Here is a 27,111-nt window from a genome sequence, read left to right on the forward strand (position 1 = left end):
TCTCGTCTAGCTTTTCTCTTCTCAGTGTGCCTTTCTCTCATTTTCGCTATTTGCTTTAAATACAAGTTCGGTGAGCTTTATTTAAGTTGTATTAAAACTGTTTCTTTGGTTGAGGGCGGGCCATCTTATTTCATGTACACACTCGAAAGGGGGCCACATTATGTTATGCAGTAGCAAGAACAGGCCCACGGGAAATTATGTAAAGGAAAATTAAAATGCACCAGCCCACCCCCCTCTAATAAATGACCGGTCTTTAAGTGTAGTCTACTGTCTTTGGGTCTGAGTTGGTCCGTATGCAAAAAATTAAAACTGTGCTCAACTCAAGACTTCGAGCACATTTTTTTCCAATACGAACCTCCCGCTCGATAAATAACGTATTTATACAACGGTTACAAATGTTACACCAGATTTTTCCTACACCCTAGTCCCTTAGATATTATGCACAGTACCTTTTATCCAAGTCAATCTTTAAACATCTTGGTGCAAACGTGCATCGGTGCAAAAAAAGGAAATAAGAAAATAAAAAATGACGATAATATGGGAAAAAGTAAAAAAGACAGCAAAGACAAAATGCGAACTTCACGGAGAGGAGTTATTCGGCCCCCAGACCAGTTTGACTCGTGTTACTCCTTGTCCGCAAGCTCCAAATCTCACATAAAATTTTCCTTCAGGAGTTTTCGCAATGCGCGGATCAAAGGAAAAGTCTTGGTTTCAACTACGCGCCGGAGATACCACTGTGAAATTTATTTTATCATCCTTTGTCACAGCAAGAACTGAAAAATAGGCAGTTTAAGACTGCATGTAGCTACGGATACAGCATAATTTTTATATCATGATGCTAGAAGGTAGTGTTGCATGCAGAAGATTTGTCTCGAAACAGGAAACCTGCCGCATCCCACAGATTGAGAAACTCACTGTTCCTCTATGAATCAATCCTCTAATAAGCTCCAATAATTATTAAACTATGCTCCTTTTAATTTTGCCTGTTAATTTCAAATTCTTTTCCTATTTCTTTTGTGAGACTTTTGTCTTCTGCAACAAGGCATTCCGCGTAGTAGGATATTTCGCCTTTCCACCATACGTCTCATGGACTTACTGGATGTTCATCATCTTAAAAACTTGGTTGCGCAATCCACACGAGTAACAAAATCTATGGAAACGCTTATCGATTTGATACTGACTAACAGCAAAAGAAGATTTCTTCAAACTGGTGTCGTAGATACACAAATCAGCGATCACTGGCTGGTTTACACTATTATGCGAGTTACATCAACGCGACTAAGGTCAAGAAAAGTCGCATTGCGTAGTCTTAAAAATTTTGATCGAGATAAATTTATGGAGGTCTCAGTGCCGCTCCTTTTCATATTATGGACATTTTCGATGATCCAGATGACATGTTGTCGTATGTTTTTGAAGCACTTTACAATGACATTCTTGATGAGCATTCGCCACTGAAATAGGCACACGTACGTGGAAATCATGTAATCATGTACCATATATGAACAATCAATGCCGTTCAGCCATACGGAAAAGAAATAGTCTCTGGAGACGTTTTGCAAAAGAGCGGACCGACGCAAATTATGATATTTACAAAGCGCAAAGGAATTTATGCACATCACTTCGACGCAAAGCAGTAAAGAAATATTTTCACAACAAAGCTGAATGATCCCAAAACCCAGCTAACTTTTGGAAAATGTATCGTCCATTCCTGCACTCCAGGAGCTCTGGCCAAGCAAACGACATATTACTTAAAGAAGATGGTAACTTCATAATGACAAAAAAGTTCTTGCTGAGCTTTTTCATGATTACTTTGTAAACATCTTGGAAGTTACCAATGAGCGTGAGATCACGGAAATGGATTATGGTACAGATTTCATTGAACATGCAAGTATCAGAGCAATAATGCACAATAAGGTGGAAAGGGAAGCCTTCAGCTTTGACCTTGTGAATTCACCCCAAGTGGATAATCTATTATGTTCTACAAACAGTCGCAAATCCTGTGGTCATGATATGCTACATCCGAAGCTGACTCAAATTATCTGCTCCGATTACAGCGCTTCCAGTGTCAAAAATAATTAATTCCTCAATCATTTCGTGTTAGGTGGAAAATGGACCAAGTAACACCGCTATTTAAAGAAGATGATGAGCTCTAGCAGAAGAATTATCGACCGCTGATGGTACTACCAATTTCAAATAACATCTATGAGAGAGTCTTGTCTGACCAATTATCGGTATATTTCAAAGACATATTGTCTGACTTCATTTCTGCATAGCGCAAGAATTATAGCTGTGAGACCACACTGCTGCGTCTAACAGAAGATTGGAGGGCTGGCTTAGATAATAAAGAACTCGTTGCTGTGATATCTTTAGACCTTTCCAAGGCCTTTGATTGTGTACCACACGAGTTTCTGCGAGCTAAGTTGAAGGCTTACGGGTTCGCTGAACATGGCGTTGCTCTGTTGCGAAGTTGTTATCTGGAAGATCGCAGAGAGTAAAAGTAGGCGACAAGTTTTCTTCTTGGCTGCCGGTTATAGAAGGAGAACCTCAGGGATCCGTCCCTTGGACCCCTTTTCTTCAATGTATTCATGAATGATTTCTTTTACCTCTTGAAAGGAGTCTGTATCAATGCTTATGCTGATGATGAGCAAATTTATGCCTCTGATAAAGATCCAGTGAAGTTACAAATGAAACTTCAATGCCAACTCTTCGAAACCGGGTTTGGTATAAATGTCAATTGCATGATTACAAATCCTGACAAATACTACGCAGGAATACAAACTACACCTTCAGTTTTACAGTGAATGACCCCCAATATTCCGGTAAAAGATAACATTGACCTCTCAGGAGCGAACATTGACAAAAATCTGTAGATCAACAGCTATGATAAAAACATTTGTACAAAGGTCAACAATCAAATTGATGTAATTTGTGTGGGTTGTGTGTGCTTTTAAAGGCAGTCCTGATTTTCGCTATTGCTTAAATAGCGCTATCTACTGCGAGGATCGTGCATCATATGTATCTAATACCGCAGTTCAAAATATATGAACTTCATATATTTCATTGTATCTCATTTTCAACAGTTTTTCTTTTAAATTTTACTTTTGAAGGAATTTAGCCTCCTTTACCTTCCATAGATATATGCATGAAGCTTTTAAATGAGAAATTCACAAGTAATTTTCATCAATGTTATTAAAGTAACCGATTTTTTCTACTGTACACTGTAATTGCCCGCCTTTTTCATCTTCATACATGTGTATGCTATGCAAGGCTTTAAAATATTTCAATATTCATCTAAAAATGGTTTTAAATCTTCAACTTTTTATTCTATTTGTAGGTAAAAACCATTACACTTATATAAACCAATAAAATATCCCAAAATAAAAGACGAACTTTTTTTTCTCAATTCTGAATTAATGGTCTTACATTATGTACAATCAATTAAAATGTTACAAAACAATGTCCCACTACATTTAACAAATGAAAAATTATTTCATTTTGTGGTGTGGCATAGGGTCGCCTATAAACCTCCCACAAAAACCATTAATACAATTAAAATATTCTGGAAATAGAAGCTCTTTAGCGCTGTACGATCATATTAAAATATCACCAACAAAACGATATCTCACTAAATTAAACAAATGAACTATTACATGAAAAAGCTATTTTCTTGAGTGGTGTAGCACTCGGTCACTAATAAACCTCTCAAAATACAATTATACCACTCAGGAAGTAAAAGCTCTATAGCACTGTGCGAAAGTTTGTTATGACTTAGTTTATCCATGTCTTTTTGTTTCTTTACTATCGCTTTCTTCTTCTTTTTATCGCATCTTCAACCATCTTCTGGGTGTTAGCCATGTTTTGCGACTGTCTTCTAAGTTCATCCAGTTGTTCACCCAATGTTCTGGATCGATCCTCTATTGCCAATCTTTGAGCAGCCTGAAGAGGAAAAAATCCAACAAAAAATTATATAAATCAAGAACAGCCCGGTTGTGAAAACTGATTATTGTTACATTTACTATCCCACTGCATTAAGTAGAGTACAACGTGTGAATCGAGTACACGATATTTGAGCGGTTGGTTATTTTGTACTCTAAAAAAAAAACCTGTTTAACCAGTCTGCTGCGCGTGTTACGCTTCTTCTCTAACTTCTCTAACTGCTTCGCTTTTCCCTCCTTTTCAGAAATGTATATTAAATAAAGAAGTTGGATAATAAGTAACTTACTAAACGTTTCGGTGTGTAGTTGTTTGTACTATGACTCGCCCTACGGGTAGGTGAAAATACGGTAAAACTCGTACAAATACTCAGCGACAATACCCACCAAAACGTCTAGCAAGATAGACCTACGATTTCTATTTCAAGGTCATCTTATGGTGAACAAACAACCTCAATTTTTCCTTGTCCTACAGTCGTGAAACATAAAAACATCTTTCTCTTTTTATTAACGCACATGACGATTTTGACATTGATGATCCTGGCAGTAAGCTGGACAAGTGTCACATATGAACGGTTTGACGTTGGAAGTCAGAGATTGAAACTGGAAGTAAACACTGAGCCTTGGCCGTGTCACTCAGTTGTTTTGGACGAGGCAATGGGCACAGTCAAACTGCCCAAAATCTTTAAGCAAATGCTGAGACGTAACCCAGTATTTCGGGGTCCAGAGAGGAAGAGCAATCGTATATACCGGCCTTCTAGTTGCCCCATGCTCCTGGAACCCGAAGAAACTCCAACAGGAAGGACTTTTTGGCTTATAAGCTTTGTTTAGTTATCCGTATAGAGAGATTATTCCATGGAAAGCGCGCACGAACGATTTTTATTCACGAGTTGCAAAGGAATCGAAAAACGAAAGAGTACGCGCAGCGAACGAATGAGTTTTTTTTACGCATCGCAAACAGTGAATAAAAATCGTTCAAGCATTTTCCATGGACGACGTTTTCATTTTATGCTTACTGAGATTTATTCTAACTGACCGACACATTTCAAAGAATTAAAGCGAACGACTATGAAAATACATCCTCTGTCCACACAGAGACACGAACGATAGTACCTCACAGTGTAAATCTCATTCTGTGTGAAATCAACTCAAGTTCAAAACAGTTTGCGACTTAGCATAACCCGACATACCAATGCACCCAGGCGATCATTAAACTCTCTCTCTTCTTCCTCTCTCTTTGCTTTCCTCTTCCTTGATTGTTCCTGAGAAGATATGGAATCAAACAGTCTCCTTATCGGGCTAAAAGAAAACCTTAACCAAGAAACACCCGGAAGAGATTAACGAGTAGCTTCCCCCAGTAATATCGATACATTATCCTACAAACAGATAATGAGATTACTCAAGCTTACCGGGTAGAATTTTGTTATCCTGATCTATTACCCAATTCTTATAACTAATTTACGAATAAATTTGTAGCAACAAGAGGGGAGAATTAACAATTGGATTCTTATTAGTCACAGTCTAACCCGAGGCCACAAACTGATCAAACATGCGCTCATGTTTGACAAATCAATGTCAGGAAGTGCTTGAGGATCGACCTTTTGACCTTTTCAGCCTATACTAGATATAGATATTGCACACCCTAGCTTTCAGACATACAAACAAAATCGAACAACATCTAAATGTTTGGAACTGCCCTACTGAGACTGTTAATCACCCTTAAATCAGCTGAGTGTACTATACCTCTCTTCTCTGAACAGCTTCTGCTGAAAAGTAGTTAGGGCATACTTTTGAATTCTTGTTATGTCCAACTGTTCCACACGAGCTACACTTTGGTCCCATCGGCTTGTCACTGCTGCTTGAAACATGATTAGTAGATGAATCTTTTGGCTCACATGGTGAACGATGGAAGGGGTGGGAAGGGGAAGGCTGAAAAAATAAAAAAAGAATAAAATTTAGTTAAAATTGACGAAAAGATTCCATCTTGCCGTACTTCTGTTAAGTAAAAGATCACAGATGACTTCAAATGTGGTGAGGAAAAAATTTGGTGCTGTCACTAAAGATGATGTTTCTTGTTTTGCTTGTTTTAGTTTTTTCGTTGTTGTTGTTTATTTTTGTCTTTGTTTTTGGCTGTTGTCGTTGTTTTTTTTCACACATCAGTGACAATGGAACAAGCTTTAATTCCACCCACCATAGCACCTGAAAAAGAGGGAGGACGTGGATGAACTCTCTCAAAAGTGCTGCAAAAAAAAAAGAAAAAAAAAAAGACCAGAAATATCAATTACTCTGAATGATAGTAACAAAGTCATTCTAACCAATACGGTTTTGTTAGCCAATACAAAAACTTTGGGTTATAAGCAAACGTACATGTATCAAGAAAAAAATCAAGAATTCGCATTCTGGCAAGATTTGAAGGTTTTAGGAGAAGTCACGAAACATTTCAAAGGTAGGGTTGTCACCAGAAGCTGGTAAGTGATAGAAACACGCCAGTTTTCAGGCCATTTTGCGCTGGCTATATTGTGGGTGGTGATCAAAGACAGAAAACTTGTAAGTATCTCTGAACTAATTACAACTTCACTGGTTAAATAAAGTTACTCAAATAAGTCTCAAAACACGACTTTCAAAATTTCAAAGTTTTCCAAGGAGCTTGGTCCTGGAACCGTATTGCAAGACGCCATGCTTCCTGTGCAGGCTTAATTCAATTCAGCCGCCTGCTCTGTTCAGATCACACATGATTGTATTACTCTTTCTAATGTCAACACTAAAATATTTCTGCATCAAGGCTTTTTAAACGATTAAATGCAAGTTTTTTTTTTCAATTTGTTCTTTTAACTGGCTTTACGTGCAGAACAGGACCAACTCTACCTTGAACCTGACGAGGACGGCCTTGAAGAAAATGGAAAACCACCTGGTTTAGGTTCTATGTCATCATCATCCTCATCCCTGAAACGTCAACGCAAATACATATACTGCGCTTGTTTCACCAAATTGAAGAATGGGCTTGGGTAGAAACTATGAAATTAAATCATTACCAACACCCACTACCTATTGAAGGATACTTTTCTCTTATGGATACTTTTCAATACTTTCAAACTGTAGGAAATGGGTGGGAAACAAACAAACAGAGAAAAATTACGGGATCACTATGCTCCCTTATGATCTCTCTTCTCACCTGATGACAAACACATCCTCTCTGTGAAAGCCTAGTTTCTTGGGTGAATAGTGTAATTTTTTTCCTTCTCTCTCGATCCGTTTTTTAGGTGAGGACATGTCCCTATGGTCTCTAGGTGGATCCTGCTTCCGCTGAGAAAGTTCTGATCTACTTATGGGATTAGCAACACCAATTTGCACTGGTTTACCACAGGCAATCGCAGCCACATTTCTCCTGAAATCAATTCCACGAGAGGATTTATCTCCCTTCCCAGCGCGTGTCCCATATTTCTCTTTCTGTGACTCTCGATAGAGCTTGAGTTGATCTTGGACCTCAGCAGCAGCTGCTGAAGTCTTGTTTCTCCTGACAGGGCCATCAAAGCTTTGTTCATAACTATTGAGCTCCTTTTGGAGTTTTAATGCATATGAATAGTCATCATCAACACTTCTGCCTTCTGCAGGACATAACTGTTTCTTGTTTGCTGGAATATCCTCTGCTACCTCTTCAATCTGAAGTTCTGATGCATCCATACTCTCACGCTCGTCACCTAATTCCTGAGAATCCAGCAAGATTGCAGAACACTTTGCACTACCTGCTGGCGTGGAATGTCCCAGTGCAGGAAAGGTACAAGGGTAATCATGATCTTGATCTAATTCTAAGGGTACCCTAGAAGGAACAACATCACCATTAGCAACACACCCCTGAACTGGTGTTGAATACTTTGCATTTTGATCAAGCTCGTGTCTTTCCCTAGACTGCACCAATGCAGCATTTGATCCTTGTAACACTACATCAGCATCAGTGTGTTTATCTTTCTCATCCCGAGTAGTTTTTGGATATTCACCTCTACTCAACTCTAAGACCCTGTGAAGATCACTGCCACTGGAATGTCCTCTGCTACCATCAAAACTTTGTATCAATACCTTTGCTGCATTCTCTTCTACTTGTAAAGAGACCATTGTACCCTTGCCTCGGTTGTACTGCTCTTCCTTGTCTAACACTCCATCACCATTATGTTCTACAACTTTGTCACAATCATTTCTGCTTATTTGTATGGCTTTGGCTAAGTCACCCTCGTTGCTGGACAAAGAATTGCTCCCTGGTTCTTTGCCTTCCAAAGTGGATGTCTCCATTAATTTACCTCCAGCATTCAAATTCATGGATGCTTTTGTTTTTCCTTGTTCATACTCCCCTTTGCTTAGTTCTAAGGCTTTTTGGAGGTCACTTTCCACAAAGTTAATTCCTTCACGTTCCCTTGATTGTTTTTCCCCTCTACTGCAGGCTTTTTCTACCATGCCAGTACAATGATCCTTTTTGGCAGTTTGAGCCTCCAGCTTACTTAAATCCAATGCTCTTTCTAGCTCTCTATCTTTGTTTGACAAACAGCTGCCATTATGTACTTGCCTTTCTATCAGTTCGTCACATGTGACACTGCACTGTAACTGAGTATACTCCAATCTGCTCAGTTCCAAAGCTTTCTGCAAGTCCCTGTTAGCATCTGACATCTTCCTCTTTTCTTCCTGAATTTTCTTCAGGTTTTCAAACTCTTCCAGACTTTGTTTAAGTACTTTCTCAAGCTCATCATGTGCAGTGCTAGCCTTTGTGTTACCACCAAAAACTGTAGTACATTTTGGCTTGAAGACATCCACTTTAGTTTTTGGGTTGCTGTGAATATGCTTATCTGCTGTGAAACTTCTTGCAGTCATTTTACCAGATTGGTTAGGATTGATGTCTTTGTAAGATCTTTCAGAATCATATTCTACTTTGCTGAGATTCATAGCCAGCACCAGCTGTTCTCTTTCATTAATAGATTCTAAGGAATATTTCTGAAGTTCACAATCTGAGCTGGAAGGAATGAATGGCTGAACTGCTCGTGGCCTGACCTGGAAAAGAATTCAAGACATCGTATTGCATGAAAAGAGTGAATTTGGGAAATTAAAATTAATCTTAGTCTGTAAATCATAACATATTACATAATTATGTCCCAGTGTGTATCAATTGGTATCAAGAAAGAACAAGAAAAGTATAGGCCTTTAGTGGGATTAAGTCAAGGACATCTAGGTTGAATCGTACTTGTTCCTGATAACAACATACTGTCTATAGCAACCTAAATAAAAAACATAAATGTTACACACCTCAACAACCTTGGCTTGATATTGTGATGCTTGCAAAGCCTACAAAGAAAACTAAGGCTGATTAACAAAAAATCTAACAAGAAATAAAAAAGGCTAAGAACAATGACAGGCTGGTCAAAACAGTAGGAGTGTGATATGAGCACATGTGACACAGTGATTAACAGTTTTCTTTCTCTTTCCCGCATGTGAATCACAAATTAAAGCACAAAGAGAGAAGGAATAAATAAAAACTTTAAGGCAAACAACTCTGTCAAACCTGTTGAATCATTGCATCTTCCTCTTGTGAATCACTAGCAAACACAAGTTCATCCCCTGGTAGTCTAACAATGAAACAAAAATTTTAAACAAGTTTTAAATAGCAAACTATTGTAAGCATTGTAAGAGCAATGGAAAAGAACTGTTGCAAGTTTTGTCCCTTTTATGATGGATAACCATAAAGAAACAAATCTTACCAGGCTGTTAAAAAAAGTTCTCCGAATACATTACTGTGCATCAATGTTCCTTAAATAAGTGAATTAATATACATTCATGTATACATGTATGTTTCAGTCCTGTAGTCTTAGCACTGCCAAAACAAATCCTATTGAGAGCTTCAACTGTACTTGACATCAGTTAACCCTTGTTAAGATTTTAGAGCCTATTTGGAAGCTATGACACATATGTACATTGCAGAAACAATAGATGTTTTGTTCATCATGGTTAGACCGATATAAATATTTACTGTTAATTAACTTAAATTAATGAAATTTGAGATTTTTTGTCTGCCAGGGCTCAACACTTACGGTAGCCAACTAGCCACAGACTAGTAGAAATTCAGTTTTGGCTAGTGGTTTTTTATTTCCACTAACCAGTTTGGCTGGTAAACAAAAAATTGTTGTAACATCTAAGTTGTCACTAGCCACTTGGCTAGTAAGTTGAAAAGTTAATGTCAAGCTCTGGTCTGCTGTACAGTAACGACAACAACAACAACAAAACAACAAAACAACAACAACAACAACAACAACTTTATTCACCCTTACTCTTGGGAAGGTTAAATTAACATCAAATAAAATTTAAAATTAAGAGGGTGTTGGCTTCCTAAAATAACCAGAAGGTTAACGAGGCTAGGAAGCCAAATTTCACTAGAATGAATTACAATGTTTAGGTCGGGACACACCCACACAGAATTAAACTAAAAATAATTATCAATAAACGAAATTTACAAGTCATGGAAAAAAAAAAGAAATATATATATATGTAAAGGAAATATATGTATATATTAGAAATGAAATCCTAGACAATTATAATAAAGGAAAAAGCGTAGAGCAACAAATAAATCACAGTAATAGAGAGGAAGAAACTGATTACTCTGGTAAATGCAAAAAGCCAGGGTGACATTAATATTGGCATAGTAATTCATTTTTAATTTTTTTTTTTAATTTACTGAAAGTGGTTGACTTTATATCTTGCCCAAGAGAGTTCCATACCTTTGGTCCTTGTACTTGTAGCAGGTGATGTGGTTGAACAACAATTTTTGTGTCATGCTATTCATGTTGTGTTGTATGAGGCATGGCAGCTTTTTTCAAGCAGTTTTAGAAGTGGTCACTGGTGCATTTCTCTTCATTATAACTACTATAGCAAGTTGTGGTGGTTCCCTTGCGAAGCTACTGTTTCACTAACTAGCTGTTATAGTGCTTCTGTTATGTTGTCAAAGTATTGATTAATTTATTGCTTAACTTTGTACCTCTCCTCTGGTTGGATCCCAAACTGAGTGCCATCACCAATCTTGCTATCACCAATCTTGCCATCGCCAATCTTGCCATCACCAATCTTGCCATCACTAAGAGTAGGCAGGGGCACATCTATGACACCTGACATGAATGACACAATTAAACCCTCTGGCCATTTGCATCACCATTCTATTCTTAACCTTTCTCAGGTCTTGATCTTAGTTCAAACAATCATAAATTATAAAAGAAACAAAGATTTGCTCTCAAATAAAATCCCAGCTTACCTGAAGGCTCGTTTCAGGAAACAGGGTGATAATGATCACGATACAGCAGCAAAGAAAAACTACTTATCTACTACCAAGTCACAGTAATATTGTACCACTGACATTTCTAATTTTTAACAATTTGTCCTACCTCCTGACATTTGGTAAAACTTGCTCAAAATTTCTGCTGTTTCTTCTGCTGTCTCGGTTCTTCGCACCATTGCTCCTTTAGAAACCTACATGCACAGTAAAGCAAATTTACCTTCCACCTGATTTAGGACTAAGGGAATTTGAATAAAAAGCAAAATTTTACTTATTTCCTGTTGGACGCATTACCATCAGTTCCAGCTTTCAACATTCAAGATATCCATGGACTGTTTGTAATTTTATACGTTTTTTCTTTGTGCTAAAGCAAGTACAATGTGTGCCCTAACAATGGAGATCTACCTTACCAGCCCACTTACAGGAGCTTCACCTGTGCTTACGACAAATCTTGTATCCCTTTCAATCCCAAGATATGAATAGTACTTCTCCTTACTGTCTTGCATACATTTCTTATAACATTAGTTCTGAGAATTTGGTGTCAAAATCCAAAAAAATTTTCTTTTTTGATATTTGTTCTAATCACCTGTTTGCCAATGGTGTGTAAAACATTGCTCCGTGAAACTACTTCTTGATCACTCCTATGATTGAAGGGGTCAATAACCTATTTTCAATACTGTTTGTTATTTTTAGAGAATGCTAACCTGTAACCAAAGAATGTACCACTGTGGAACATCTTCATGAACAAGCTGGTCAGTGACACCTTGAAGATGTTTTTGAACACAAGCTGAGGGAGCAAAATGGTAATTGAAAATTCCAATTCTCTAAGTATTAAAATAATGCTAACATACTCAACAACTGATAAAAAGATGACTAACAAATGAATTACCCTCTGCAGTTTCATGCGTGCTGTTCAGAAGATCAGCCAGGGCTTTGTCCAATAACTTGTGACATTGCTAAATATCGTATCCACAACAGGTTAATAAGAGTCAGTTAATAAGAAAACATTAAAATTAATATGACTATTGACCAAATTACATCCTGTTCATCTTGTCCTTACTTAGTTAGAGAGAAGGTTGTTAGAATCATCCACAACCTTGATTTTATATACTTTGACAGAAAGACTGATAAAAAAAATTAATTTTTTCATGAAGTACATGGCATATGGCTGACAGCCCTTTTCTGTTTTCTTCTCCCAGATGCTGGTTAACATATACCTTACATTTCATTGCATTGGTTGAAAAGACTTACCTTGTTATAAAGAGTAAGGCCTTGAATCACAATCAAAGATCTTTCTTCTTGTAAACCATTTCCACCCCTGACTGGTAAACTATGAAGTTCCATCCCACCACGGCCATGGCTAAATATAACATGTGAAAATGAATCAAAACTAATTAAAATTTTTGAAGATACAGGAATGTTACATGTCTATAGGATTTACAGTCCCAGTAAAGTCCAAGCTGGAATTAATTTCATACTTTTGTGACTTATAGCATTTCAAATTAATTTCCAAAGAATGATATTAACATAGCTAGGATACACACTTTAGCAAACTAAGCAGCTGAGGTCAATCTAGTTGTAAGAAAGTAAATTGAAAATGTTTTCTCATCACTTTTAAATTATATCATGACTATACCACATCTTCCATATTTTAACTCAAATCATTATCATTTTTAAATTGCTAGTTGCTTGTGATGCAAATTAGAGAGAAAAGGGTTCACAAAGTCATTTAAAATGCACTCTTTCATTATGATATTGATTTATTTCATAAAATACAAAAAATGAACCAATAAACCGGCAAGGAAAAGACCACAATAACCAAGTGACTGCCTTAAACTTTCATAACAAATTGAAAATTACCACAGATTTGCTTTAGTCTATTTTAGTTACTACCTTCTAATGATGTCAGTGAACTCTGATGCTGACCAGACAGTTGCAGCCACTAAGGACAAAAAGAAGGCAGAAATGAATCTCCTCATTAAAACATCCCTTCCACCATTTGCAGATGTTGTAGTGTTGGATCCTTAAAATAAAGTCCTGATGTTTTGCTTTCAATCAATTCATTCTACATTTATAGGTAGATAAAGCATGTAATTGAGCCAATTGGCCCATCTAGCTGCAGCTTATCTCAATTTATCATAAAGCCACCAGGAGTATTAGTACTTCCCCCTGGATCAGTTGACAGTCCACCCTAAGGTTACCCCACAGCAGTTACTCTGACTGGCTTCCCTAGCAAATTACCTGTATTTTACAAAGTTTTACTATAAAGGGTGGTATCATAAACTTTTATGAAGTCAAAGGACAAGCACTGCTGCAATTTAAAATGGAGTTCTTCGGGAAAAATGTCTTCCTAACTGAGAACAAAATTTTCTGAGTCACTCATTTTGTACTTAATTTCAAAATACCTCTCAAACATCTTGAAATAATACTAAAAGGGTTCATGCTTCTACATGACTGTATGCATATTTCTCAAATTGATTCTCCTTCTTGTGTAGTGAAGAATATTCATAAGCTTTCAGAGAAAACCTGCATGTACCTGGATTGGCAGATACTGCATCAAGGTTAGCTAAGTTTCTCTGTGATTTTCTTCCTCTTGAGAATTCACTGTATGTCTTCAACTGGGGACTTCCTTCTGTAAAAGGGATTCACAAAAGGTTCTCAGAAAAAAATTATAGTATATATTGATTTCTTGCCTTAAAAATGGCTACAATCTCTCATTTTCCAAAAATTACGTATCATTACTGACAGACATCTTATCACTATAAAGCATCTAGTTTATTCACTTGACCAACATATGAATGAAAGTTCAAAATATATGAACTTCATATATTTCATTGTATCTGATATGAATGAAACTTAACCACCCTGCCTCAAGAAAAAGACATAGTGATGTATTGCATACCAGACTGCAGAACTTCTATTGTCAAGTTGGTTAAATGGCAGAGCCATTCCACAGTTTTCATCCATGAGCCAGTGCGATTCACAAGAAACTGCTCCTCTAATACCAAACTATCAAGTTTATCCTTAAAGGTAAAATCATTGTTGCAAAAGAAATATGAACAATTCAACAGAAACAGTGATCATGATAATGTTACCACAGTTAGCCATGTAAAGTTAAGTGTACTCTCAAAACCCTCAACAGAAGCAACATAAGCTTTTCATTAGGTAACTTCTTCAAAGTAAAGCAGACACATCTCATTTTGTATGGGCAGTTTAACCAGTAAAAATTACTGCCTGTAGTATTTCTTATTACCATCTAAAATAGCTTGGAATTCCTGAAAATTCAAGAGATAAAAGGATTGCTCTACTGGTTTCAAAATGTATTTTACTTGGCATAATACTAAGGGAGAAGACTGGGGCCTACCTCCAAATGAGATTATGGGACATACACAACATATCACCACCCAAAAATATCGACCACATGAAGGAAATATAAAATTTGTGACCTCTCGCAAGAAAACGTTCCGAACGGTTAGCCGTTCTTAAATGGATAGCCGTTCACCAGCAGTTCGACTGGATTGGCATGCCGTTTGAATGCCTCAAGCTATCCGTTCTGAAATATTCATCATCTGTTCGAAACATTCGAGCTATCCGTTTCAGAAACTTCATCATCCGTTCGAACACCTCTAGCTATCAGTTCTTGAATATTCATAATCCGTTGGAACGCCTCCAGCTATCCGTTCTTGAATATTCATCATCCGTTCGAACGGTTCGAGCTATCCTTTCGAGAAAATTCATCAGCCGTTCACTTGGCACTTTGGCAATGATGGTAGAAACATTTTCGGTGTGATCGCAATCCACATCTTCTCTCGTTGAATTGTGATTGTGTGAAATGGCAGTAATTGACACAAGTTGTTAGCAGTTACCAAGGCAACACATTTTTGATGGAGTGACAGGGAAGCTGGGATTATGGAAATTTAAACCCAAATTAAAGTTGAGAACTATGCTTTTTGCGTGCAAGTTCCTTGGTTGTACCTTATCTTAATCGGTCAAATTCAATAATAAAAATATTAATTATAATCCATTTGAATGCGCCGAAAACGAAGTCGAGTTATTCAAACAATCGAGTTTCGACTCATTTCAAGTTATCTTTTCACAGATTGTGTCAAATACCTCACGTTACTTAACACCGCGTCACCCAAGGCGTGATGCTTTCATGAAATAATCCTTTGCTTTGGCTCAAGACGAGAGCTTGGGACGCCTGTGTCAGTATCCATTTTGACGAAACCATCTGTTCAAATAATTTCTACAGGCGATCACTTGTTCGACCGCTTAGCCGTTTACCCATCCGATCTCGTCTGTGAGGCTCATCTCAGTGTTCGAAAAATTAGCCGTTCATTCATTCAATAATTTTCATTAGTCGTTCATCCATTCAACCTCATCTGTTTGAAAATTTTAATTAGCCGTTCATCCATGCGACCTCATCCATTCGAAAATCTTAATTAGCCGTTCATCTGTTCGACCTTGTCCGTTCGCAAATTTTTCACTAGCCGTTCATCCGTTTGACCTCATCCATTCGAAAATTTTAATTAGCCGTTCATCTGTTCACAGTATCCATTTCGAACAGCTTTCCTAGCTGTTCGTCACCCGTTCGCTTGCCATTCCGTTCCCTGTTCAAACAGCTACTGTTAGGAATGTTTTCACATGAGAGGTCACATTTATCCAATCTGGCACACTGAATGATCGTGCATTGTGCTTTATATACATTCAACCCAGGTTATTGGCACTATGTACCTGCAAGAAACGTGCAACTTCAGGGCCTGGATTTCCTTTCAGTTCTTTAGGGTTACCCTCCACAAGATAGAACAGATTTTCTAAGCCACAGTTCTGAAAGAGAATTACACTTAAACCCGACACTCTTTATATAACAATGCAATACAGCTGAAAACAGCTTTCTGATTATACTGCTAACTACTCTTCTTTTAAAATTACAGAAAACTCTCTTTAATTTTAATGTTGTTTTTTTGCATCGATCCTAAAATTCTGAGAAATACATTAGTTATTCTGTTCTAAGGTCACCTTCATTCTTTTGACTTGGTTGAGAAATCTTGTAGATTTAAGACTGGACCACAAGTCATCCCATGTTTTCCTCTCTACAACCATGGGGAGAACCTGTAGAGAATTATGCAAGTGTCTATGAAGTAAATTGCTTTGGCTGTAGAACCTCAAAACAAATGTTTCTTTCAATAAGCACTTTATGCCCAGATGGGTTTACATTTTTAAACTCAGAAAGCTGATTAACATTGGTAGAACTCTGAGTTTAATGAAGAATGTACACCAAGAATGATTTCAATCATCAACCTCCCATTTCCATTTGCCCATGATCATATGACTCTGGAAAGCTTGAGGTTGTAAGGATTTTTAGTCAGAAAAAGAGAAGAGCCTTTTTTAAAGACAAAGTAATGGATCCCAGTTGCACGATTATTGTAGCCGCTGAATCGATCAGTTAATTTTAGAGTCTTTTAATCCAGGTTCATCAAATAAACGGCATACAAATATGTTTCTGAAAGTAGAATTACACATCGAAACTTGCAAACGCGAAGCAAAATAAAGCAAAATGAAAGTATACAAAGCTCAAATAAATCGAATTGTCGAACACTTACAAACAATCTAAGGGTTCCTTCTCAAAATAACTGGAAAATGTTCGTCGAAATCGATAGGATGAAAAACGATTCACATTCACGATCTTCAGAACAAAATTCATCATACACATGGCCGAACAAGATCACTCGCTCGGCCTGGTAACGACTAGAGATGTGTCATGTTAAAATCATGAAATGTCCGTTTGGAACCTACAATCATAGCCAAACAGATAGCTTATAAGGGTCCTATCAAGTTTACGAGCTTGATCTTCTGTCGTGTTACCATGAAAAGTAAGCCACAAAAGGCAGCCATGAAAGCGAAAGACAATAGTACACAGAGTACATGTTTTAACACTCTCTTCCTGCACTCACACTCTCCCAGATGTATACTTTCACATGTACAACCACTGTCCTAGTATACTACAACTTCCATCTAACCATAACCAAATGACTGTTATGATTGCAATCTGATGAAAAATGCTGGCAACTCATACAGTGATATTTCAGTGCAACCATTAACCAACAGGGCTTCAGACTTTCCAGAATTTGCTCAGTTTGACTGGATATGTAGCACACTAGTCTTGTTCAAGGTTAGTGAGTCATCTTTTGTCATCTGAAATATTCTTACACAAAGAAATGAATATCAACCAAATAGAAGATCTTTAGCATTAAGTATGCCATACTTCTACATACCAATTCCTGATCTGGCATGTCTCTGACTGTATCAGGATTGACTCCAGGGGGTAGAAGGACCCAAAGGAAATCACCTACAGGTAGTTTTCTGGTCTTCGCTGACATTCCATGCTGCTGCACCACTCTGACAAAGCGTTCCCTTGAAGGTTCCTCACTATCAACTAACAAGCATACTTGGCGACTTCTGAAAACTGGCCTGCAAAACATAGGAAACTATATACTACACTGTAATTAATTTACTAGTTCACATAAAGATACAATTGAACACTACTGACAAATCTTACTAACCATGCAGGCTTTTATGTGACTTTTTTGCCATTGTTGCCCTGCTTTAAAGAACCTTTGTTAAATTGCCACATCAATCTAATGTCACTTTCAACAGAGGGTCTGAATTAAGTTTGGGCAAAGTTAACTTGACTTCCATCCAATGCAGGAAGGAATTATACAATGCGGCAGCTAAGACTTCAAGAGCTGACCCAATTTGTGTTTGCATTATTGAGCTTTGCTTGTTTTCATGAATCATCATGGGCCAATTTTTCTGGACCATTTCCCATTTACACCAGCAGTAGCTGTTGGATCTTGCTCCCAACAATCCCCACCGTAATGGAAGTAAGTAGGGTATTGGTGTGTATTTTCTACCACCTTGTTCAGAGACCAGGCCAGGTGGTTGGTACTTGCATGGTTACCACAATTACCTAGTACATAGCTCCACGCCATTGCATACTTAGGCAACAGCTCCAAACTTATCTTTTGATAAAGTATTCAATGAAACAGTGATGAAGGTTTCTCTCAACAGAACAGAAAAGTTTTGCTTATATCAGACATCATCAAAAGACAAATACCTCACTGCCATAATTGGTATGGTTGGAATAGAAGCTGCTTGTTTTAGATTCTGGACAGCATAATCAAATTCAGAGCACCTTGCAGCAAGAGGCTGGCCTTTTTCCATGAGAGAGTACCTAAAAATTTGAAGAGGGAAGTTGCACAATTGATGGTGAAAAAGCTTAGTACTGAGCTCAAGAATTTAGTGCATCCTGATGAACCCATCAGGCCATGACAAAAATCAAGTCACAAATGGAGGTCAGGTGCTCAAGGGGCCCGGGGACTGCAACCACAGTTGCACCCAAAGTACTTAAGAACACCTGACTGGCCTGCCCAACCCACAACCCAGCCACAAGCCCCCTGCGCTGAGCCCCAACAAGCACCTGTCACACTAGAGCTGGAAGGCTTAGTGGAAGAGAAAATAAGGAGACAAATAAATAAATAGATAAATATATATGTGAACAAATGTATAACCCACAAAAACCCCTTAAAAAAATCAAAATGGGAAGGGAGGTAGGGAACACTAAGAAGCTATCCTCACCAATGACAACACCACGCTAACACAATGAAAGCACATGGGAGAATAAATGCATGCATAGATAAAGGTAGCCGCTTGACTTGGCCCTCTGGCTGTGACAAAAACCATAATTAAAAACATAGTACAAAGTGAAATGATTAATTTACTTTGGTGTTCTAGCCTCTTTCTGTACCAGCTCATTCTTCAATAAGGCACTCTCCATTGAGTCAAAGCCCGACCATCGACCTGCAAATCAAAAAGAAGTATACAATTAGAGCCACTAAGCTTATGAGGTCTTTGTTTTTTTTATTTGTTACTGCCTCTGCACACCAACAAACATCATTTGTTACAAAAAACTGGCCTTTTCAAAACTTTACTGAACATTGGGTTTGTGTATACTTCTGTACAAAAAACTGAAGGAATTTTCTAGACTTTTTAAGTCTTAAAAATCTTGGGACCTCTATAGGCCAATGGAGGCTAAATGTATCTTTATCAAAGGTTTGTGCCAGAGTATGGATAATTCTTCAATTGCAACTGTAAAGTTTTCCCAGCTCTTGAAAACTACACATAGTTTGCACATTTCTATCACCTGTTTTTTCTAGCACTGAAGAATCTAGGTTTAACCCTTGCATGCTATTCTCAAATCATAATTATTTCTGGTGTGTAAGACAGAAACTATTAAGTCATTCTCCTAGAGTTTAACAACCTCATTGAGCAGGAGAATAAAGGCTGATAGTTTTGAAAGAAACTGTTTGGGGCTGCGTCGGTGGGAGTAACGAAATAATTTGGATATATCAACAAAGTCAAAATGGTAAATTGGCCACCGTAATGATTACAAAAGCTGATGTTTCGAGCGTTAGCCCTTTGTCGGAGTGAAAATAGTCGGAGCGTTAGCCCTTTTGCTCCAACGAAGGGCTAACGCTCGGAACGTCAGCTTTTGTTATCGTTACGGTGGCCAATTTACCATTTCAACTTTGTTGATATATCCAAATTATTTCAATGAGCAAGAACTGCTTCTTCTCTTCAAGTTCAATAAAAAAAAAGACATTTAAACTCTGCAGGCCCCAACATTGCATGATTCATTAACTTCACCTCCTGAAAGTGAAGCATAAAGTTGATCTTCATTCTGGCTTGATGGGAACTTTTTTCCAAAAGATAACAAAATCAGAGAGAAATTCACTGCTTGTGGTTATTCAGTAATGTCTCTATTTGTCGCGACTATAACTACATTGTTATAGTTCAATTTGTACGCTTTACGTACCTATGATTGACATCATGTGATAATGACGTAATTCGAGACCTAATGGTGTTGTTGTTGTTTTTTGGCTTTGGTTTTAGTCACCATTTTTGTTTAATGTAAAGATTCGTTTGGAATCAAAATACAGTTCTCACACATCAAAGAGTGTTTGGTCAGTGGTATGATCACTTTAGGTGACATTATTTATTAGGACAAAACATTCAGTTACCTTGTTTGATCTCCAAATCTGTGTTTGTTAGAGGCTGGGCTCTAGATTTTAACTCATCTTCAGTCAAACTCATTTTGCTGTGAACTTCATTGGCAGCCCTGTCAGCATGATGAGAAATTCTCATTACATACTTTGCTGAACCAAAACATTATTTACACTATCTTTAACAACTGATTCAACAGCTAAAATTATTATAACTTACCTGTGAAATGCAACCAACATGGCAAATGGTGCTCTGTAGGCCTGGAAAATGAAGCATTTTTAATCCTGAGTAGGAGAGAACTTTATTATTCATTCTATCAGTTACATCTGTCAGTTATAAAAATACTATTAACTGGTCTTATATCTGCCAAAAATTAAATTTTATTATTATAACAATTAGTCTTCATTTACAAGAGTTTGTGCAGCCTACTCAGCACCCTATATATTTTAGTGGGTTTTGAAAATGCAACTTTTTAAGTTTTTTTGTGTAAATTTAAAATAGTTCTCATTTCTTATATCCCAATGAAAGACATTTACTAACTGTTTGAAATAGGCAGTGATATATCGGTACTCCATCACATTATAAATGGAAGACTCACAAGCCCAGTTTTCAAGCCTTTTCAAAGCTATATAATAAGGCAGTGCTAAAATGGCTTTCTAAATAAGCTTACAATAATGATACAGTAGTTACCTTAGGGGTATAGCCTTTGCTTGGGGCTGGTGCTTCTACTACATCTAATAAAACAGAAAGATGATACAAGTATTACCAGCCACAAGTATTCTCAAGAAACTGCTCTAATCAGTAAAACCCTTAACTTTGGCTAGTAAGAACACACCATTTGACAACAGTGGTATGTGCAGTGGACTGGAATTAAACAGCTGCCCTGAAGCTGTGGACTCTTATGAAAATATGGCATTCTCTCGAATGCAAACAAAAGCAATGATTGTACCTAACAGGCATTCTGAAAAAGAACAGGTGGTGTAAATTGGACCTTCTTGGACAATTTTTAAGCCTGCAATATTTTATGCATGGTATAAGGCACACTACACTGAGCAGGGCTCGAAATTGACGGTAACCTGTTAACCAATGGTTAGTAATTTTCAATGTTTGGTTACTAAAAATGTGTCCAACTAACCCGACATGGTTAGTAAGATTTTTTAACATATTTAAACATTGGTAGACCTTGGGACAAAGAGCACGTAGACCCGACTCTCAGAGGAATACTTAAAATACTCAAGTTGTTAAATCAACTTAAACTCTTTTTAGAGAATGTGCTTTAGATGTACTGTTCCTGACTAATCATGGTAAATGAGAGGGAAATAAAATAAGTGTCGCAGTCGGTTGGCAAATTATTTTATTCTATAGACAAACTACATAAGTTCATAATTTATGTAACCCATATTTTTCTCTTCTTTGTATTTTGTAAGGGGACAAATATCAATTGGGGCTCACCCGGTATTTTTCTCCTGCCATTATATTTTTGTTTATTTATTGCGTGTCTCTGTTCATATATTTACTTGTTAATTGTATTTTTCAGTGGCAAATCTCAATAAACTAAACCAAACTAAGTGCATAATTGTCAATGTTTTTAAGGTCACCATGCAATTTCAGCTACTCTTTAATTTGTCCTACTCATTATTATCAAAATGTTGAATATTTGAGATATCATAACTTGTGAGCTTGGATACCAAACTTTATAATTTGGTTAGTAAAAGAGATGTCTACTAGCCCGAAGGGTTAGTGCGCCAAAAATTAAATTTGTGACTGAGCAATGAAAACTCACCCTTCAAATGGTGATTTCTTCTTGTTACTCCCCTGTGAAGTACAACTGCACAGTCATCACAGAGCACCAAGGATGGCTGACAGTCAGGACAGAACAGAGTAGCCACATTTTCTTCACAGTCTCCACACATTCGCTGCCTCTGTGGAGCTTTTCTTGCCCCTTTTCCAGCCCCATTGACTGTTCTCCCTCCTTTGCTAGCCTTATTTCCGCCACCTCTATTGTGATCATATGAAGAGATATGATGTGCAAATGCTGACAGAATTTCAAACAAGCAATATAACACAAACAGACAGAATTTATCCCCTCCCTTTCACATACACAGACAGAAAATTTTAGTGTTACTTACCTCTGAACTGCACCCACATCCCTTCCATTTGCATATAAATTGTTTCCACTACACTCTTCACCATTTTGAAGTGACTCCCCTTTTAGTAAAGACAACACCAAAAATACACTTTTACTAACTTGAAAGCAGTGCTACAGAACCTTTTCTGGAGAAAATCAATTAACCTTAGTTGGTGTCTCTTATATTTCTTTCACACACATAGGGCACTGTCTCATATGGATGCCTTTAATCAGGGACCTGTAGTTAGAAGGAGGTAGGCAGTGGAAACCTGCTGGCTGTCAGACTATTTAGTGTAAGCTGCTTTGTAAACTGTGATCAATGACAGAAAACTAATTTTTTTCTGAAATTCTAACATCAATGTCTTGGCTACAAATGAAAGTTTCTCATTCAAACACCCCCCAAAATGGAGGAAATCACCTCTCTGCGAGTCTCAAATTTCAATTTTTTTTTTCCGGAGGAGGGGAGAGAAAATGACTTGGACCCCTCAAAAGGGGCTTGTTGCTTAGCAATATACCATGCTCACTATACAAGCGTAATTCAATTCAGCCAGCTATGTATACCATGAAACTGTGCAAAATAATAATGGTGAAATGTGAAAAGCAGACTGATATTTTTGCCTGATAAAATAGCAACAAATCATTCCATGTTTCACACCCAATGACTTATTTTAAATTAATCTTCAAACCTTTCACAGTATATTTAGTATCTTACTTGAAATAAGTCCTAATTTCAAAGCCTGTCTTTGAACAAAGTGGCCAATGGAATCCTTTTCATGGATATCGTTCTGTTCATACTCATCTTTCAGCTGTTTTAGTGTGGCCAAGGTTTGTTGTGACATGTGAACTGGCTTTTTGCCAGCTGTTTGAAGGTGGTCAAATAGCTGATCTACCTCTGCAAAGTATGGAGGTTGCTGCTGTGTTCGACTGAAGGAGAAACACAACATCTTTCTTAATTATAGGGTCATTTTCAGTATTCTAGTTAATTTATTATCTAAGATCCAGAAGGTACATGTAATATTCTTCTCTTTGACATGCTCCCCCTGCCCACACCCCACTTACCTTTACACCCCTAACATCTGCATTCACTATCTTTGTACCCTTCCCTTATGTTTTCTTTTGGTACTGGTACAAAGGACTTGTATTACGGTCAAAGTTTCTCAGGTAAGCGATCACATGATTTTTGATCAGTGTATCCTCATGCAAATTTATAGCTGCAGGAAGATAAATGGAGACAATTCACCTGAGTGACTTGAAGAAAATATACAGGATGTGATGAAAATGGCTTTCATAGCAATTCCGTTTGCTATAATAATTAAAACTTCCATATTAAAAGCTATAACTAAAATTTATGTACTTGTCACTTGCTACATAATTAATTGCTCTGTTTTCTCCTGTGAGGTTCTCCTTTTAAAAGGAGTAAAACAAAAAGAAGTTCTTTGACAAAAATATATTCTTTCTGACTTACTTGTTCCCTCCATTGAAAAGGATTCCTAAGGCCATGTACTTCTGGATGGAAGATTGTTCCAATCCTCTACTTGCCCTTAGGTCTGCATCTGTGTAATATGCACCACTGTGATCTTTTTCCACCTCTCGCAGTCTATAGTAGATTGTCGCAGCCCAAAAAGGATTGCTTGTTGTTTCCAAAACATCATTATTTTGTATGTTGTAGAAGCCCACAGTCCTTTAACAAATTAAAGCAATTTTCTTTCATGTAAAATTAACTGATAGGATAATTCAGTATTGACTGACAGGGTTTTCTCTCAAAATTTTCTTTTAGGGTTCCCTCGGATTCCCATAACCTAATGTTGAGGGTCTCAGAAGAAAAAGTGAGGATTCTATGGTTAGAAATATTTTAAGAAGTGGATCTCTTAAGTGCATTTGCACATGGTGGGGGGGGGGAGGGTGGGGGAACCCTGGACTGACAATTTGAATATAGGACACTATTTTGGCTAGTACAGCATAAGTTCACAGTCACCATCATATTTGGCGGTCATCCTGTACTAAGGGATCAATTGATAAAGTCACGAAATTCTTTTCCCTTAAAGACTGTAACTTTATCTCTTTTATCCAGCAATCATGTTCACCCTTTTTGAGTCTTAACGGCCTGTTTCTATTGTTTTCCACCTGTATTGAACAGTCACTTATAGGGGTTTCATTAATGTTTTCAGCAGTAGGGCAACTGGTTTTCACAAGCTGACGAAACTTTTTGAACAGAACTTCTTTATAAGATAAACTTTCCTCCAGATCATCAAACTAGGAGGGCAAAACTCTCTTTGCAACCAGTCTATTTACATGGTGCCTAACCCTTAATAAAAAAACCCTTGCACTTAGAGCAGAACCACTCAAATAAAAAGAGCCACAAGCTTTCAAGTCTATTTAATCCACGTTTATTTCCTGAAATTGATATTGGGACACCTTACCTATCATCCGCTAAAACCTCATAAGAACCATCATCTTGACAAAGGTACAAAGAGTCTATTCTGGCTGCTCTGGCTTTCTTTTTGAATTCCTGAGAATAGGAAACAAAAACTGTGAAAGAGTATCTTCTCAACAGGTATTTCTAACCTCTGAAAAATAATTTTTCTTTCTACAATACACATTAAGGAGAAGAGCAAAGATTACCATTCCAAACGATAATAATGTAACAATACTTTCCTCTCACAGCTGATGACACTGTAGATTAACAAACCACTAAGTTTACAAAAAACAGATATTTGACATTTGATTAACAACAACTCCTCACAGTGACTGATGACAACTTACACTAAGACTGTCGAAATGTCTGTCACCTCCACTGACAGCAGTATTTCTCTGGACTACTTTCAATTCGATGATCAGACCACAAAAATTAATGTCACTCCCACATTCAAACCAGTTGCTGTATCAATAGTATAGTTGCCTCTACACAGCTAGACCCTTCAAGTAAAATTAATGAGGGTTCTCATTATTCAGAGTATAATTTGCCATCAACACCATTGTCACAGCTTCACCTAAACAATCTTGCCTAACCGCACAAGAGCATCTCCCGCCTTCCCCCCTCCCCCCCCCCCCCCAGTGGGTGTGAGCCTGGTGATATCGATCAGGGCAGTCTAATCTGCTCCAAATATTGATCAATGCATAACCGTGTAATATATTGACAGAATTTACCTTTCCAGAGAGAGGACAACCCATCGCTGTCAGTACAAAATTAAATTACAGGTCGTGGAAACATATTACCGCATAATTTTACATCAGCAACCTACACCGGTAACCCAACTCTTGTTGAAGTAGACCATCCCACGATCGGCCTTCGGACATATTGCTAGGCAGTTGAATAGAAAGTCGGGTTTACCGATAGTCGCCGTTATCCGACAGATTGCCTTAACTTAAGGCAACAAATTGATTCGGGTGGCGAGCTCCCTCAGATGGGCTTGAGCACTTTTTGCCCATTAAAAACTCTTATCCTTCGGTTCTAAACGTAACAAAGCATTTTGCACAACGATCCAACGATGAATTAAGTTTTGCAAACTTCGAATCAGCTGTTTTGAGCTCGTGCTTGGATGGAAACGACCTGAAGGATACTTCGTCGCGCTTACCTCTTTCACTTGGCCAACGGTAAACGCACGCGGATCTGGGAATTCAACAAATATCAATGGCTTTCCAGCATTCGATGGGTCGTATTTCACTTTGTTACGAATGTAAAGTCTCATAACTATTACATCTATTTCAAATCCCGGGTGCACATGCCCTTCATGTGTGACTTCTGGAGCGACTCTCTATAATAAACAAACTGGATTATTCACTCCCGCCTCCAACGCATTCCCTCTCTTCCCGCTCCGTGAGTCGCTAGACAGAGAAGTCGCTGTGTGACTGAGTTGGGTCTCTCGCGCTACTTCCATATATGGTATGTAGGCTAGTCCGCCATCAGTGTGCACCTGTATGGTGGCCGAGAACTGCCATTAAAAATATTCAAATCTGTAGGAATAATTTTTGTTATTTTCTTTTTTTTTAATTTCGATTTATTTCTCATTTTTCTTTTTAAAATAAAAGCAAGTGAAAGTAAAATGTAAAATAGAAATAAAATGAAACCAAAGATAAATGAATCAAATCAAAATTAAATACTACCCGGCCGAGCGCTGCCACTAGTATTTTTTTTTTTTTTTCGTGGTCGGAAAAATAAAAAATTGTTCATGGCCGAACGCTGCCACATGGCCGAGGGCTGCCAAACAAACCCAGAATGCACTACCATCAAAAAGTTCATGAGAAGCAATTTCTGGGTCGAATAATTCATACCCATTTCCTTGTATGTCTAGCAGCATGAGTTTTTTTGTCTGACTTTTCATAAGAAAAATGGGTTAGACATTGAGCCTTCTGACCCATAACATCTGTTTCCTCGACCCAACAATCACCAGTATTGTTTAAGTACTTGGTAAACTGTCCATCAATAATCTCCTCCGCAGTCACAAATTCTCCTTTATCATCTTCATCGTAGTAGATCTTTCTATACCTTAGGACCTCTCCAAATGGATGTTTTCCAATGATTTTTTGTTCCAACTGGCGAGCAAAATTCCTTGCAAGAAGATACATCAGAACCGCCCTTTGGGTGTGTTGTTGGACAGTTTGCCCAATGTCATTTATTCCCTTCACAGCATCAGGAAGGTATCTTTTAATTACCCAGGTAGTCCCCTTGAACTGTGGGTGCTTTGTGG

The 27,111-nt window shown here is 37.6% G+C and overlaps 1 protein-coding gene and 1 long non-coding RNA gene across 3 annotated transcripts; one reads left to right on the plus strand and one right to left on the minus strand.

Moving 5' to 3' along the window:
* Positions 1-3,298: 3,298 nt before the first annotated feature.
* LOC111345675 (uncharacterized) lies at positions 3,299-26,491 on the minus strand. Of its 2 annotated transcripts, XM_022952962.2 has the most exons (30): positions 25,999-26,491; positions 24,844-24,932; positions 23,889-24,104; positions 23,136-23,347; positions 22,425-22,503; positions 22,079-22,293; positions 20,986-21,029; positions 20,515-20,555; positions 20,313-20,410; positions 19,014-19,092; positions 18,350-18,466; positions 17,508-17,703; positions 16,252-16,344; positions 15,967-16,059; positions 14,135-14,255; positions 13,769-13,864; positions 13,126-13,174; positions 12,484-12,592; positions 12,122-12,188; positions 11,937-12,019; positions 11,342-11,426; positions 10,942-11,068; positions 9,475-9,538; positions 9,219-9,257; positions 7,105-8,966; positions 6,798-6,875; positions 6,124-6,172; positions 5,676-5,861; positions 5,123-5,194; positions 3,299-3,936 (listed from the first exon to the last, which is right to left on the minus strand). In XM_022952962.2, the coding sequence occupies exons 1-30, from the start codon at positions 26,110-26,112 to the stop codon at positions 3,799-3,801; spliced, it is 4,911 nt and encodes a 1,636-aa protein (XP_022808697.2). In that variant the 5' UTR covers positions 26,113-26,491; the 3' UTR covers positions 3,299-3,798. The 2 variants fall into 2 exon arrangements, with proteins under 2 accessions (XP_022808697.2, XP_022808698.2); XM_022952963.2 differs by lacking the exons at positions 23,889-24,104; positions 24,844-24,932; positions 25,999-26,491 and adding an exon at positions 23,483-23,594.
* Positions 16,854-19,012, plus strand: LOC148725969 (uncharacterized). The gene is made up of 2 exons (XR_015991136.1): positions 16,854-17,404; positions 18,304-19,012. It is a non-coding gene; the product is annotated as an uncharacterized LOC148725969 (long non-coding RNA).
* Positions 26,492-27,111: the final 620 nt, after the last annotated feature.

Source organism: Stylophora pistillata, chromosome 8, assembly GCF_964205215.1.
Source record: "Stylophora pistillata chromosome 8, jaStyPist1.2, whole genome shotgun sequence".
Lineage (NCBI taxonomy): Eukaryota > Metazoa > Cnidaria > Anthozoa > Scleractinia > Pocilloporidae > Stylophora > Stylophora pistillata.